A 16,748-nucleotide genomic window follows, 5' to 3' on the forward strand; every position below is an offset into this window, starting at 1 on the left:
TCGCCGTTTCTCCATAGATTTTAAAGAATCATATTTTAAACGACGCTCAATTAATGCAGTTTTGCAAAAAGAGGTTAAAACCTAAGCAAAAATTTTTTTTCGAGTTTTTCTTGAATTTTAAAATAAAAAAAGCTTAAAATAACAAAATTTTCCTTATTCAAAAATTAAAACCATTAAAACTACTGGTTAAAATCTTGGACTGTGTATGGATGAATTACAGATATATTCATTAGCTTTCAAGAAAAATAAAGTTTTATATCTTGAATATAGCTTGAATGTCGGTTTTAGCATTCTCAAGTAATGATGACAAAAGTGGGCGCACCCCTAAAAAAAAACGGCAAGAAAAAAAAAGCACAAATTTTAAAAAATTCAAAAAAAAAACTCTGCCTTAGAAAAAAAAAAAGGTTTTCGTCGTTTAAATTTAAAAAATGTGGGTTTGGTTCAACTCAGAAAAAAAAGGCAAAATTTGTTGCCTAGTGTAATCATTAGTTTTGAGTAATTAATTAAACATACAACATAATCTTTATTTTTGACAAAAAAAAAAAAATAAATAATCAAAAATGATTTTTATTTTTTTCGCGCAAAATAAAACTCAACAGTAATTTACGGAATCTGTGGTCGGCTTTTCACCAATATTATTCATATCCTTATAAAGGAATCACAAAGCTATTTTTTTACTAATACTAATTTGTTTGCCTAATAATTACTTTTAAAAATTAATTAATTTATCACTGCGGACGGCAGTTCGCGCTAGTGACGAGAGCACCTTTTTGTGAAATTGTTTATTTTTAAAAAATTCCTTTCAAAAATACGCGTCGATTGATGCCTCGATCACCCAAACCGACAACTAGTTTAAAAGATAGTTAAATTTGAAATATTATTTGGACTTCTCAAATTAAAATGAAAAGTCTGTTTGTTTGTCTGTTTGCATCAAAGCTCTAAAATAACTTAGATGTAATGATGGAGATTTATTTCTTGTTGAAAATCTAAAAATTTTTGTTCTACGACTTTTTGAAAAAATCGCCAGTTAAGGGGGAAAACGCTATTTTTCGCTAAAATTGAAACCTTAACAGTTTCCAAACCATATGAGCTACAGATATTAATCGCTGGAAAGGTAATTTTAAGGATTTTTAGGAGTATCTTTAAACTTTTTTTTACTCAGGTAACATTTTACAGTTGAAATGAGGTTTTTTAGATTACATTTTGGCGATTTGTGACAAAACGGCTCTACAGATAACGCACTCAAAGTTGTATTATCAAAAAGTTTTGATAGTTCTGCCTTGGCATCGAATTAAATCCAAAGACAAAGAAAATAAAGATGCAAAAGCGCAAATACGTAAACGACATACTAAGGAAGTTTGATATGGAAAACGCCAACACAGTAACTACTCCGATTGCAACCAATGAAGAGCTCACAAAAGAATAAGAGAGTCCTGAAGATTTATCGATGACCGATAGTATACCGTATCAGAGTCTTCTTGGTTCCCTAATGTATCTGGCAGTATGTATTAGGCCAGATTTGTCACATGTTTTAAGTTTATTGTCAATTTAACACTTGTTATAATCAACAGTAATGGAAAGCAGCCCAGAGGATCCTCATCTATCTAAAAGCAACTGAAGACAGAGGACTAGTGTTTAAGAAGACTGGCGAGAATCTTTTCGGCTACACTGTAGATATGTATTAATGAAATCTAAAAACATAAAATTTGAGGGGAAGTGCTGGAATAACCAAATACTATGTATCGATACCATTTATCGTAAAGTTTAGTTGCTAACTCACCGCCAATGCGATCGCTTGTATTCTCTAAGTAGATTTATGGAATAAAAGCTCTGTTAAAACGTTTAATTATTATAGGTCGAAACATGGTCAAGGCAGTGGATCTTATAAATTGTTGAGATGTGGAAGATGACGACGAAGAGCTGAGGATTTGGATGATGAAGAGCTGGTCAAGAACATAAAAATTCATTTGATTAAGTCGATCAAATGTGCCGCACACACCCTTAAACTTGCTGTAAAAGATTTTTTAAAAGCCATTGAATCGGTTGATTTTATTGACAAAGCACGACAAATTGTGAAGGTTTTATGAACGCCGGCGTACATGTAATTTGAACTGTAATAGTAATAGTAATTCCATACTTAATGTATAAATACTAAATAATTTTTTAAATATATTATGCAGGTATTTGATAATGGAGGAGTCATTGCCACAACCAGTTCTAGGTAATGCGACTTGTTGAGCAAGCTGCAACAATTTGAGGACTTTTGCGAAAGGCGCCTGAAAAGTTTAATAAAACTAACTGCAGCTAAGTGGGGAGCAGTGGTGTCATTTCCGCTTATTCCCCGTCAGATTTGCCTTTTTTTGAAGTGTGATTGAGGGTAAATTTAAGCAGCTTTTTTTATTTCACTTTTACTCCATTTTGAGAGTTGTTTTAAATTAAAACTTTTAATTGAGTTTGACGGTTAAAATGTTAAAAATGTATTTCTATCGGCAAAGTATCGATATATACTTTAATCGAATAATTTCCCTCAAAAGTTCGCCCCTAAATTGGCGCGACTTCCATTGCTAGCATTGTGTTCCATCGTTTTGTGAAATTCGTTTGCGAAAAAAAACCCAAATAAATTGACGATACGATGCCAAAAGAAGTTTATAAACAAAAAGTCCGAGATGTCTGGATACAGAGCAAGGAGTTTAAGGAGTGGGTTAGGAAAGATCCCTCAGATTTTACACGGGTGTTTTGCAGTTATTGTAAGTGCGACATAACTTCAAAATTGAGTGATTTGCGTGCACATAGTGCTTCAAAAAATCACACCATTTCAATGAAAGTTTGATGATAGCAACACCACGTCGAAATTTAAGCTCCACCGCACAAAATGCACATATATGATTTAAAATGCATTTGCTCCCCACTTTAACGAAGAGCTAAATAGGAACATTGGACAAACAAACAATACATTATTTCATAAAAATCAGCTTTTTTCTTAACTTTTTATCCCTGGGATTCCACTATTTTTAGCTTTTTTCGTTGATTAAGCTTTTTTCTCAGACAAAAATGACACCACTGGTGGGCAGATGTAAAAAGCCTTGTTAATACCCTGGAACCGGCGTACAGAAAAGCTGCAAAGCACTCAACTGGTTATGGTGAAGCTAAAGCTCACGGTAGCTGCAGCAAATAACACTGAAAGACAATCTTTGAGGGAAAAGAGCCTATTAGGGTGCGATGCAATTATTTGCAGCATTTACTTGGACCCGCGAATAATACGAGTGTTTGTGCAATACCCAATAAGCCTACTGCTCGCTAGAGCAAAACTAAAGCAGATTTTTTTACAGCTATTTAATTTGAAAGAACGCGTTAGTATTTGTGTCATTCATATATAACATGAACCATCCCAGCAGTTCCAGACCTCAAGGAAATGTTGTGGAATCCATGTGGATTTGTCCCTAATCGATAAGGAAACCTTGTGGACAATTTATGAAAAACGTTGTGGACTTTAACATTGTGAGTTCCTAGGAACGAGGACAAAGGAAACCAACCTAGGTATTCCCTAAGGTTATCCTCACATACAAAATTAAGGACTCCTCGTAGAACTCTGCCGTGAAATCCCTATGCATTAGAGTAAAAAAAAATATTTTTAACTTTTTGCGTTTTTTTAAAATTTTTTTTTTTCGCTTTTTTTATTTTTTATTTTAGAATTTAAAACTACATGTTTGATACTTTGACGACGGGCGTATATTTATCTAAATTTATTTATGATAACTGTTCAGAGCGGGATTCGAACCCGGGAACCCAAACTGAATAGGTGTGCTTGTGGCGAGTCGGCGACTCTAACCATTACGCCACTCGGCTGCGGACGAGCAGCGGCCAGTTGACGCTGGCAGAATTATTACAAAATTAACAACAAACGTAAAGAAATGACAACAACATCATGGACAACGTTAGGGACAATCAAGCAAAGGGACATTCAGAACCACAGGGATTTTAATAAGTATATGCATTTCAGACTAGTCCAATAGCGCAGCATGGCTCAAATAATTGGAACGCATCAACATCGTTCGAGGCAGGGAATGCATTGCTTTCGCAAAGCTCAAACACCTGCTCGCTGTTAAACGAATTCTTGAAAACCATAAAAGTCGCTTTAGAAGATGAAACTAAGAAGAAGCGATACGCTGAAATTGACGAATATAGTCCAAAGCCAATTTGCTGAAACGATTTGTATACCCAAATTTATACCAGCACCAAAGTAGTTCGCTCGGTTTTTGAAAATTATGCTTACAGATTAGAGATGTAATCTGCCAGACGAGTCATTGGAGAAATTACTTTTTGTAAAACTAAATAATTAATATGCGTTACATAAAAACTGATATCAGGTCTGGAAATAAAATAAAAAGATTTTATTTATTACAAATAAAATCGTGTTTATGAATTAATTAATTTTTAAAAGTAATTATTAAGAAAAAAATTAGTATTGGTGAAACGTCGAACACAGAATCCGAAAATTACTGTTGAGTTTTATTTTGAGCGAAAAAATAAAAATCATTTTTGATCATAATTTTTTATATTTATTATACCCTTAGCCCATTGAAAATGGCCAAAAAAGGGTATATTGTGTTCGGCAGAATGCATGTAACAGGCAGAAAGAGGCGTAACAGAACCCCCAAAGTATATACATATATTCTTGATCAAGATCAACAGCCGAGTCGATTGAGTCATGTTCGTCTGTCCATCCGTCTATTTGAACGCGTCGATCTTAGAGACCAAAAGAGCTAACGACTTCAAACTTGGTAAGTAGGTTCCAGGATACCGCACGCAGATCAAGTTTTGTTTTTTTTGGATCGGACCTCTATATCATATAATTGCCATAGAAACGATAGATCGAAAATGAAGTTTTAGTATAAAAAACTTCTTGGTTTTTTGAGATATCTCGACCAATATGACACAATATACAGCTGGGCTGGTATTATACATCCTGTCCAAATTTGATTTAAATCGGACCTCTATATCATATAGCTGTCATAGGAACGGTAAGTCGAAAATTAAGTTTTAGTATGAAAAGGTTTTTTGTTTTTTGGGATATCTTAACCAAACTGATAGAATATGCATATAGTTTGGTGTTATACATCCTGTGCGAATTTGGCTCAGATCGGTTTCCTATATCATATTGCTGCCATAGGAACAATCGGTCGAAAATCAACTTTTAGAACAGAGTACCTGGGCACAGGGTATTCTACTGTCGAGCGTGCCCGACCGCAGCCGTCCACTTGTTTTTTTTTGTGTTTCATGTATATTTTCAACATTTGTCAACAATTGCATCAACTTCGGCTGATTTCCGTGCCCAGATACTCTGTACAAAAACTGTATTTTTGACTGAGCGTCTCAAGCGAACCGATTTGAACCAAATTTGGTCAGGATGCATATTATATCAGTTTGGTTAAGATATCTCAACAAACAGAAAACTTTTTCATACTAAAACTTAATTTGAAACTTACCATTCTTATGGCAGCTATATGATATAGAGATCCGATTTTAACCAAATTTGGGCAGGATGTATAATACCAGCCCAGATTTATATTGTGTTTGATTGGTCGAGATATTTCAAAAAACCAAGAAGTTTTTCATACTAAAACTTAATTTTCGATCTATCGTTCCTATGGACACAGGGTATAAAAAAAAACACTTAAAGAAGTAAAACTCTAGTTTCGAATGCATTTGCATGTCCTAAAATTTCCGATATCCATTTAACTGTTGTAAAATTAATGCTGAACGCTGAAAGTAATAATAGGGTGTCCAGATGGACTTAAACTTACCTCAAAGCTGACAATGCCACTGTGATCCTGATCCAGCGTATTGAATACATAATGGGCATATAATGTTGGATTTGCTGTTATAGTTGTTGTTGTTGTTGTAAATAAAAACGAGAAAATAAATGCGTTAAATGGGAGTGTACAAATTTAAGAAGAATGGACAGAAAAGTCTACAGCTTCGGTTTTTAACAACTACAAATTTAAATTCGTAACTTGAAATATACATACGCACACACACAATTTTAGCACACACATTTAAACATACTATGTACAGGCGATTACATTTACAAGTGCTTCGATAAACTATGCGACAAGAAAATAAACTGCGATTGAACATAACAAGTAGGAATGAGATGGAAGTGATTTTGATGACGAATACGCAGAGTGATATGAATGAGTTTGTGAGAGTAAAGCTGAAGTTAAAAAGAAAGTGAAAATTAAATTTTGTGCTGTGTTTGTCGGAAGTTTAATGTAAAGATGAGAGCTCTACCTCTGCTGTGTCATTGTTGGCTCGCAACTTTTATGGGGGCCTCGACCCTGTTGTCTTTCCTTGCGGCAGACTTGCCAGGCTTGACGATGCTACCGCAATGCTGCCCTTCTTCCAGCATACTTAAACTGTTGCAACTAACTTCCGTTTGTCAACCACAAAGTTTTTGCTTATCGCTACAAGTCAACATGGTCCGAAAGAGAACTTTCGACTTGAGAATCAACCCCAGGCCCGACTCAAACTCCTCGATTTTAGTGTGTCTCGAGTTTCTGGAAGTTGCTTAAGCTGCCGTCATACGACCGGTATTTTACCATTCACATAATTCGCATCGAATTTCAAGTCATACCAAAAGCCCATCACTTTTTGTTCTGAACAATTTCCAACAAAACTGTATGTTTTTTTAACAGAAAGATTCGGTTAAATTTCGGTCGTGTGTAAGCAACTTCGGCGAGGGCTTCGAAAATGTCCTGTTAATTATGTGAGCACGTGTGGTTGCCATCATAAAAGCGTGTGGGTGTGAGAAGTTGCCAAATGCTCAACAAATTCTGCTGCGTGTTTGCCAGATATCATACACCCTTTATTAAATATTGCGTTAGGGTATGCCAAACATAGGAGAACCTACATATATATGCAACATCTTATATGGACTATGTCTGCTTGGGTGTGTCTATTAAGATGCTTAGACGAATTCCATCGCTTGCCACTTCCGCATTATTTAAGCCTGCTTCTGTTAATGAGAGATAAGGTTTCCCTACCTGTGGGCACTGCTCAGCTTTGTAAAAGTAAAGCTTCTTTTAAGCCACCTTTACTGCAACATTTCATAACCCTTAACTCGACACGCCCTCTGGCGGGCACTTGGAGCGAATGCTCTTATCTGGTCATCACATCACATTTAGATTATTGCCAAACAATCGCTCATTTTTACCGTTTATGGTTACGACTCGATGCTCAGCCCCTCCTCACCAGTTACACGTACCTAGAGGTGCAGCTGCACATCTCCCACAATAATCTCTCTGCCGATCGATTCTGTTTCTCTGCTCCCTTAATGGCCACACAATGTTTACACCTCTTTCAGGGTAAAACACAAAAATGCAGTTCATAAAATGAGCGCAAAGAGCGATTTTATGTAATGTGGTTTGCCATTTTTGGGTTGACGACTCCGGCAGCGGCAATTCGATGCTTTGGCGAAAGTCTAACTGATTGTTGAGAGGAGGTTTTGATGGGGTCACATATAGGCACTGTATGGGGTATCGGGTATCGTATTGTTTTGCGCCGCGGCTTCGCGACGCATCGCGCAATGCCGAAAATGTTTTTGTCAAAGTTTATTGTCGTCGTTTGATACTTAATGTGTTTTTATGACGCATGACACGATGGTATAGCCCTCGATACGCCCAAAAACCACAGGCAAGGTCAAAGCTCAAAGGCACCGATCTGGCATCGGTTCTTGTTTCTCTGCCATATATGTTATTACTTTGCTCAAATCAGAATGACTGTAAATGTGCCATGTGAAAGTTGTTATAAAATTTGTGCCGCAAATTCGCAATACGCCACTGAAAAACGTATGAAAAACAAAGAAATCTGAGGCAATACCACCATATAGGAGTATATGTTATGCCCGCTAATGTACTACATATGTGGAAGAGGCACGACTCGTAGCAGAATGAGCCGAGGCTGGAAGCTGAGCAAGTGGAATGCCAAAGCGTCGGAATTGTGACTGGAACAAAAGTAATAAATCACCAGCTTTGATGATGATTTTTTTTTGGTTGTACCGGTATTAGGTTACGCTGCACATTCCCTCCACCCGCCTTCCATCTTCTCGACACGCCTTTACTCCTCATCAGGGTCGGAGTGGCAAAGCGGCTTATCAAAATAAAAAATGATTTCATTATTTTTTTTTTTATCAGATAACTGAGGCGCAGCATGTCTCGTGTTTACTTCGCTTTTTTACAAGCGTTTCCGCCTGTCGAAGTCGATGCTTGTTTGTCAGCTTTACCGCCAAAGCTCCACGTCCATATTCCATCTTCCATTTGCCACCTCCAGCGTCAACTCCGTTTCCACTTTCATCCAGACTGTCATGTTACATGTTTACACGTCTTTTCCTCACAAAGAATTGCTCACATTTTGCAAGACAGGCAGGCCGAATAAGTTTATTATAATAATTTAGTGTCAAACATGTGTACAAAATTTATGTTCTTTATACCATGGGCCGAGGGTATAATAATGTTTGTACACTGCATGCAGACAAACTCTGATCTCAAAGATTGTATGAGCTCGAAGCACAAAATTTGACACATAGACTCCTTATATATTTAGGTAGATCAAGTTTATTTAAAACTTTAAGCATCTCTTTTCTCCTATGCTATTTAATCAATTTGCGTTGCGTTATCATGGTCTAATAATAAGCTTGGAAGTTATCCAAGAACAAACTGCAAATATATTCGGAAAAAACATATTTACAAGAAAGGTATCTCGTAGTCGTGTGCCTTTTTTTTTGTTTTACTTGTTTTCTTGTGCTCGAGGGGATTAGTACATGACAGTAAAATAAGTATAGCACAGCCTACAGCAAAAATAATCATAATCATAAGTTTTAAGTAAAATCTATTGCGGACAACGAGACGGGCCTGTCGATAGTTCCTGCCCTATATACTAGTTAATTTTTTCGCAGTAAGCTGTAAATTTTGATGTCAGCTTGGTCAACTACCTTCAAAAATGTGTTGACTTGAAAATCAGCACAGCATAGCCTACTTTTTTGAAAATTGACGCTGTGTCAACTAGTGTAATAGGCTATTTCCACGACCACTCACATTTGCCACATTTGCTCACATTTGAATGTGCCTCATATTTGGCTTTCCACAACCAAATGTGAAACTGTTAAGACAAATTATAAAAAGCAGACAATAACAACATTTTATTATTTATTATGATATTATAATTGGCGAAAATGTAATGCCTACCGATTTTATTGATGAAAACAGCTGGTTAAGGTGATAATTGCTTTTTTTTAAGAGTTTATCGATAAACATTGCGTGTTCGATAAAAAAATATTAAAATTCACAGGGTCGAATGACAAAAAAATCGGCTCATTCATTATGAATGAGCCAAAATGATCATTCGGATTTTGTACTGAAATGAAGTCCACATTTGGGCCAAATGATGAAAATGGCGTCGAATGAGCCAAATGTGCTGTCGTGGAAATAGGCTATAAATCGAGCTTTACACTCCTATTCGGTCAACTTATGAATTGAGGACCGCTCCGAAAAAATTCCACACAGATCCACAAAATCTCCACCTTATATGTCACATACACATATAGACGTACATACTCGTATAAGAATAAATAGACACATTTACAAACAAATAAGCTTGCAAAATTTTTGGGGCGATTTGCCCCTAGCACAAAATTGTATTTTAACTCTCAAGGGGGATGCTTGTTATTCAGGCATTCAATGGATATTCTAAAAATTTTATTTTCAGAGCAAAACTAACGTTTCTTTGTTCAAAATTCGGTTGGTCTTTTCCCCAGATGCTGTTAAAGGTTGGCTTTCATTTTGGTGCATTAAGTCGATTTGTCAGTCAGTCAGCCAGTTAGCCTTCCAATCTGTCGGTCAGTCAGTCAGTCAGCCAGTTAGTTAGTTAGTCGGTCAGTAACTCATTATCCACGCCTTAGCTTGGCTTGCTTTGTGGCTCGGCTTTTATTTATGGCAGCAGTCGCGTGGTAAAAAGTAAATGAGCAAATTTACTTGTTATTCAAACGAGGTCAAGTGGGTGGGAAGGGTGACCTTTCGTTCATGATGGCTGCCTTGCTTGGTCCTGCCGTGCATCCTTACAGTCCGCCGCAACAGTCTCTTCTCTACGCCCAACCCAGCCCAGTCGCGACTTGTGAAACATGATTTTGCTTTTTATACTTTGCTAATTTGCTCTCTCAACATTTCAGTTTTACAAGTCAAGGGTCCAAGTTGAAATTCTATGGTGCTGTCAAGGGGAAAGTCGCCTATTTGAAAGTGGCAGTGGCACAATTCTTTGAGACCTTCCCTGTACTCATGTGCATCTTTTTTATCAATTTCTATCCCCCATTTTGACCAACATTCAAAGCCTTAGTCAATAGCTGACGCTGTTCTTTGTTTTGACCACTGACAAAGGAGGCAATAATAACGATAATACATACATATATACGACAACATGCTAGAAAGGAAATGCTTTTGGAAATAGTCAAGAGCCAGTATTCAATGGATTGACCAATATCAAAGGCTTCTGCGATTGAGCCATTTCCTCCCTCCATTTGAATGCGGGATGTCCAGACGATGCTAAGTGGATTGATAACAGATAACAATAAAAACAAAATGACCCTGGATTTTGGGTCACTTACCCAACACTACCCAACTTGACAAAGAATGTGAATTGATTCGCTTTGAGTTTAAAACTGTTTAAGCTACTGGCTTGGATTGAATTTTGGCATAATTAGAAGTCAGCTCAATTATAAAGAATTGCTTATGAATACCAATGTGGATAGAGTAGGCCTAGAAAAAAATGCTCTGAAATGTACATATTTGCACTTTGATTTAAAAATTTTACTAAATGATATATTGTTAAATAAGAAATTCCAAAAAATCGACCCCATTTTGCAAAGGTATCGTAAGTCACAAAAACTAAAACTGATCATTTTATCATCCTCGTCCGTTTCAAGACATCTTTATTATCCCACTTAGTCGCAGCAAGATCGGACAAGTAGAACGGCAGTAATCGTTAATTAATGTTATTAAAAATTTAGGCAACATATAATAGGTCTCTGATTGTAGTTTCTGTAAAGTACTTTTATATATACTGATATAAGTAACGGGTATTCTATGGTCGGGATAACGACTATAGCTTGACTTATATTGCTTTGAAACATTTTTTCGCCATTATTGCCTTTCTACTTGTCCGATCTGACTGGATTCAGTGGAATAATAGATAATAATAATAGTTAACGTTTATTACCACAAAAAACGTATTATCCTAAAAACTGTGGGTGTGGTGGTTTTTCGCGATTTGCGGGGGTGGAAGGGGGCGCGGCGGAAATTTGAATCAAACTTGACCTGCAATTGAATGAACTTGAATGCAATTGAAGTCTGTATGCCATTTATTAAAACTCGTCATTTATCTTATTAACCAGGTAAGTTAGCAAAAGTCTTAGTATGCAAGTTTGTAAGTGATGACTATATCACTCGATCGGTTTATAACTCGATCTGATCGGACAGTCGTAGCAAATCTTCCATTTTACCTGTATATATTGCTAGTTGCCTTTTACACCCTTCGTGGTGCTTTCGTCACTAGCGTGGACTGCCGTCCGCAGTGATTTGTATTAGCAATACTTTCTTGAATGATAGTGAAATTAAATTCTAATAGATCTATTTTTCCAAGGCATAATAAAAAAGATTCAGCTTAATTTTTTGAATTTAGGTATGTTAAGGATTGTGTTTTGTTTATGCAAATTGCAATTTACGATGATATCTAATGCACGATCTGAGCTACAAGCAATGGGTTGATATGAACAGAAATGTATATTAATATTGATTATTTGTTATCGCTATTCTGACTGTGTACGAGCGTAGTCGATAATGCAACTAAACGAGAAACGATTAATACAGGCAAGCTTTAGTTAATTTACTAGTTCAAGTCACAAATGTTAACGAAACAAATTATACTGTACCGCACGAACCTCCCTGTGGAAAGAACTGTGAGTAGATCACTTTGAAGGTATCCTCCTTGACAACACCCGTAGGGCATTCAGCCTTAAAACCCCGATAAATTCGTTTGATTTCATCCTCTGTGAAGCGGGTGGCACGACTCAGGGCACTCAATGAGTCTGGTCTGTAGCGCGCAGGCGTCTCAAATTCTTCTAGCTCGGAATCTGTCAAAAGATTTGCAGACCAAAGCGTAATGCGTAAAGAATCGGAAAAATGGGAAGAGAAAGAGTAAGCAATGAATGAGTGGATATGTTGTATCAAGCAATATATATGGGGAAATGTTATACAGGGGTGCCACAGAATACGAAACCAACCGAAAATCTTACAAAAAATGTTTCGAGTTTTGGGAGATTTTCGGTTGAATTTGCTTTCTGTGCCATCCATTATATTGATCACAAAGAAAATGTTTTATTTATTTTATTTTATACGCAGTCGAACTTTATTTTAAAGTGGAGAAAAATATCTTATTACATGATATATTTTTCTTAATTTTATAAAAATTTTCAAAAGTAAGGGAAAAGGTTTTTTTTTGCATAATGTTTTACTTGTAATGAATCAGCAATCACTTCCCGCTGAATGACATAAATCTTATGCCATAAAATATTTTTACGAGGTACGATACAATTTTTGTGATACCGCTACTAAAATAATAAATTTTTGACTGTTGAAAATATTCTGCAGAATGCTAAAAGTAGTTATCAGGGATCATTATTGGTGATCAGTGTTTTGCTTGAACAATGTCAGGAAAAACGGAAAACTAAGTTAAATGTGAAAACTCGATAAGTTAATTCAATGGGGTCGAAAGAGGTGCCAGAGGAGGTTATTTGATTAATTCCCTAAACTCAAAGCTAGCAAATTTGTAACTTCCTTAATCCACTCAGAATTATCACATCAAATAGCAAAACAAAAATTTATATTTCATCTCTCATTGCTTAAAAGGTGTTAAGCTATAATTACAACTGCATCGAAGTATATAAAATATACTTAAATGTCAGAAATATTTGCGGACACACAAAAGTCGGTTTCCATAATAGATAATATTTTTTTATTACGGATTATATGGGCGGGCACCGTAGGCGTGGTCGGATCGGTCTTAAGCTATTTTCAAAACATAAAAATATATATATATACAAATCATGTGTACCAAGTTTCAAGTCTATCTAAATTTGTTGGATTTCTGCCAAGCTTTCTAGTCATTTAACGTCAACATGTCTTTCAGTTAGTTAACTGAGAACTTACTTGTAAGTAGACATGGGAAAAGTGGATCATAACTAAACTATAGACAATAGACTCATTTAATAAACATTCGTAAATCTATTAGATATTTCAAGAAAGATTTTTTACTAGACTTAAGTATTTTTTATTGGTTTCCAGGCGATTTGAATGAGCCTCTCCATCTGAGTCTTGCGGAACAAGGAAGCTGTCACTTCATATGAAATTCCATTTTTAGGTACATTTTCTTGGCCTTGTTGATCCGTGGTTCATTTTGTCTTTTGATAGTTCTCAGTTTATTCCTTTGGCATTTCATTTGCTGCTACAGTCGGAAGCATTTTAAAGCTAAGTTTTATGACTGTGCATTTGTTATCCAGTTCGCACAGTTCGCCAGTTGAGCTGCCTAATTCAGTTGCCAGTTACCAAAAGGCATGTGACATTTGACATTGTGGAATTTGTTGACGCTTTATTGTTGATGCTTTAATTCGAATATATATTCATGTGCTGTTTGTTTGCCTCTAAGTTAGAATAGCTTTGCATTCAGATTTGTGGCATCCCCAAATGACATTTGCGACATTTGTATGCGTATGTGTTTTAATATCATCAGTTGGTAAACAATAAGCAGTCGAAAAATATATTCAGTATTTCAAAAAATTTTTTGACTTATTTGCAAGTATAACAAAGATTAGAGTTGGGATTGGGTTGGGAATTGTGAAATTGGCAGAAGGCCATGTTTTTGGGTTGTGACTATTCCGTTGAGGTCAAGGTGTGAACAACTTGAATAGCAATGCCAATACAAGCATGCAACTCATTTGCGATTGCGGCTGTGGGGAGTGTTTGAGGCTTAAGCGATGGGGCGTGGTTAGTGCACAGTGGCGTCGATGGCAATTGGCAACAATAACAATAAATAAGGCGTGAGAGGAGGTTATCTCTGTTGTCATTGTAATTTCAGATAAAGCACAAATACACACAGGCACATATACACACACACACACACACACCTACACATAGAGCAGAATGCATATTTTCCCCCCACAAAACATACACACCTATTGACATACAGTTGCAGCTGTACCACCTGCATCACTTGCAACTTGCAGCATTGCATGAGCTCGCATAATAAGTTCCTGTTTATCTCGACTCGGTTTGTTTGTCTGTTTGTTTGTTGGTGCAGCGCTGCACACTGACCATTTTCAGTTTATTTCATATTTCCAAAAATCATATTTTTTAGCAAACAAAAAAAAAAGAAAATATAATTAAAAAATTATAGTTAACACATTTAGCAAGTTGGAAAGGCTATAGTCGAGATCACGACCATAGGATACCCGTTACTTATTTTAATATATATAAAAGTACTTAAATAAAGTACTACCTAATAAAAACTACTGCGTACTTTTAGGTGATTGTATTGAAAATTGAAATAAGTTAGTTAAGTGAGATAAGCGATAATATTAATAGATAACGTTAGTTACCATAAAAACTGTACTATCTAAAAAACTGCGGGCTTTGTTTTTTTTTTTTGCGATTTGTGGGGGCGGCAAGGGGCGTGGCATAAATTTTAAACAAACTGCGTGATCTGATCTGTGTGGGGTCTATAGAAATCAGTTTGCCAAATTTGGTAACTCTACCTCTTTTAGATTCTGAGATCCATTTGTTGATACGGACGAACGGACAGACACACATGGCTATATCGACTCGGCTGTTGATCAAGAAAATATACATTTTATAGGGTCGCAGATGCCTCCATCTCCCTGTAACATACATTCCAACAAACACAATATACCCTTTTACTTATTTTTTAAGTAACGGGTATAAATATGAGCAGGATGAGCTTCAGCTTGTTTACATGTGCTTTTAATTTTTTTACAGCTTTAACAGCTAAAGTAAATTTTTGGAAAAATGAAGTAAGAATAAGTTTTAATTATATTAAGTAAATATTCACACATTTTCCGAAACTAATTCTGTAATTTTTCTTTCCATCAAAAAATGATTTTCGCCACGTCTTTACGCCCTCATGACCCAGTGTGCGCTGTGTGGGGAGTGCGGGTGAGAGTCTGCTAGCGCAGGTGTCATGTTTCCGTTTCCGCTGCAGCACCAATGCAGCAATACTTCAACAGAAGCCGCCGTCAGCACAGTGCAAATATTTTTGCATGCTACTGCTGCCAACCTGATAAGCATCGGTATCAGAGTACCTATAAGTGTGTGTGTTTGGTGTGGTGTGTATGTAAAGATAGCGGGTAGTGTTTTTGTTAGGTATGCCTGAAATTGCACTGTAAGTGCAATAATATTTACTTTCGTTCAATTACAATTATCGATAAGTGCAATTGTACGCATTTTGTTTGTTTTAAAAACTAAAACTCTAGCACAGAAATTTTTTTAAAGATTATCGTCAACTTGGTCTGGTATCAAAAAAGTTAAATTTAGTTGCCTGGTGTTATAAAAACTGTGTGTTTCATATAAGGTTAATATTTTTAAATTGTAATTCGAGTAGAGATAAAGCTGCATTTTTTTTTTAAATCTGGCAACTCTAATGTCATTTATATTCAGTTTGGTTTTCCATTTTATCATGAACAGGTTGCCAAAAGAACAACGCTTGCAAATTGTGCAAATTTATTTCGAAAATATTGGTTTAGCTCGCGAAGTTTACCGCAAGCTCCGATTTTTTTATAGTCGACATAATCGTCCATCAGTGCAATTAATTCGGTTAACTACTCTATGTGACAATACGCATCCGCAGAGACGTCGAACAGTGCGCACCAAAGAAACAATTGCCGCTGTAGAGCAAAGTGTTGAAGAGGACCCGAAAGAATCGATTCGATGAGATATGGTTCCAAAAAAACGGCGCTACATGCCACACAACGCACGTCACAATCGATTTATTGAAGGAAACATTCGATGAGCGCATAATTTCGCGGAATGGACTTCTCAATTGGCCACCAAGATCGTGTGATTTGACACCATTGGAAACCACAAACGTTAGGGGACTTGGAAGCCAACATTGGTCGCGCTATTGCCGACATACGGCCCCAAATGCTCGAAAAAGTGCTTGAAAATTGGAACACATGCCGGAAATCATATTTAAACATTACCAGAATAGCCCCAGCGTTACCATATGGTAAGACGCAATATACATTTACTAAAACTTAATTTTTAGAAAATATATTAACATTAGACTAACGTTAATATAATATTCTAAGAGAGCATTGTTGTCTTCAACTGATAAAAAGTTGATTGAAACAATCTCTTGAAGCTAGCTAATCGAAAAATGCGCATTAAGTTGTTCACTATATTCTGCAGTGCAAAAAAACCGCATTTGGCAATTCGTCGCAAGTAAATTTAAATCGTTTAACTAATTTTAGTAGTGAACTATATGCAATGCATACATCATAAGAAAGGTAAGAGAGTGTTCTGTTTAATTATGAAAAAAATTCGGAATAAGAAACATTTTTTCTTGGTAAATTTACGCTTTTTTTTTTCTTGTTACCATATGGTAACGCTAGTACCGATAGGGACAGGTTTTTT

At 36.2% G+C, this 16,748-nt stretch overlaps 1 protein-coding gene across 1 annotated transcript in view; it reads right to left on the reverse strand.

The window, feature by feature from the left end:
• LOC117779675 overlaps positions 1-16,748 on the reverse strand; it is a 130,166-nt gene that overhangs the window by 21,154 nt on the left and 92,264 nt on the right. The window contains exons 4-5 of the mRNA XM_034615948.1: positions 11,987-12,178; positions 5,805-5,878 (exon numbers count right to left, since the gene is read on the reverse strand). Coding sequence (XP_034471839.1) covers positions 5,805-5,878; positions 11,987-12,178 — 266 coding nt within the window. The remainder of the gene's footprint in view (positions 1-5,804; positions 5,879-11,986; positions 12,179-16,748) is intronic.

The sequence above is a fragment of the Drosophila innubila genome, chromosome X, assembly GCF_004354385.1.
Source record: "Drosophila innubila isolate TH190305 chromosome X, UK_Dinn_1.0, whole genome shotgun sequence".
NCBI lineage: Eukaryota > Metazoa > Arthropoda > Insecta > Diptera > Drosophilidae > Drosophila > Drosophila innubila.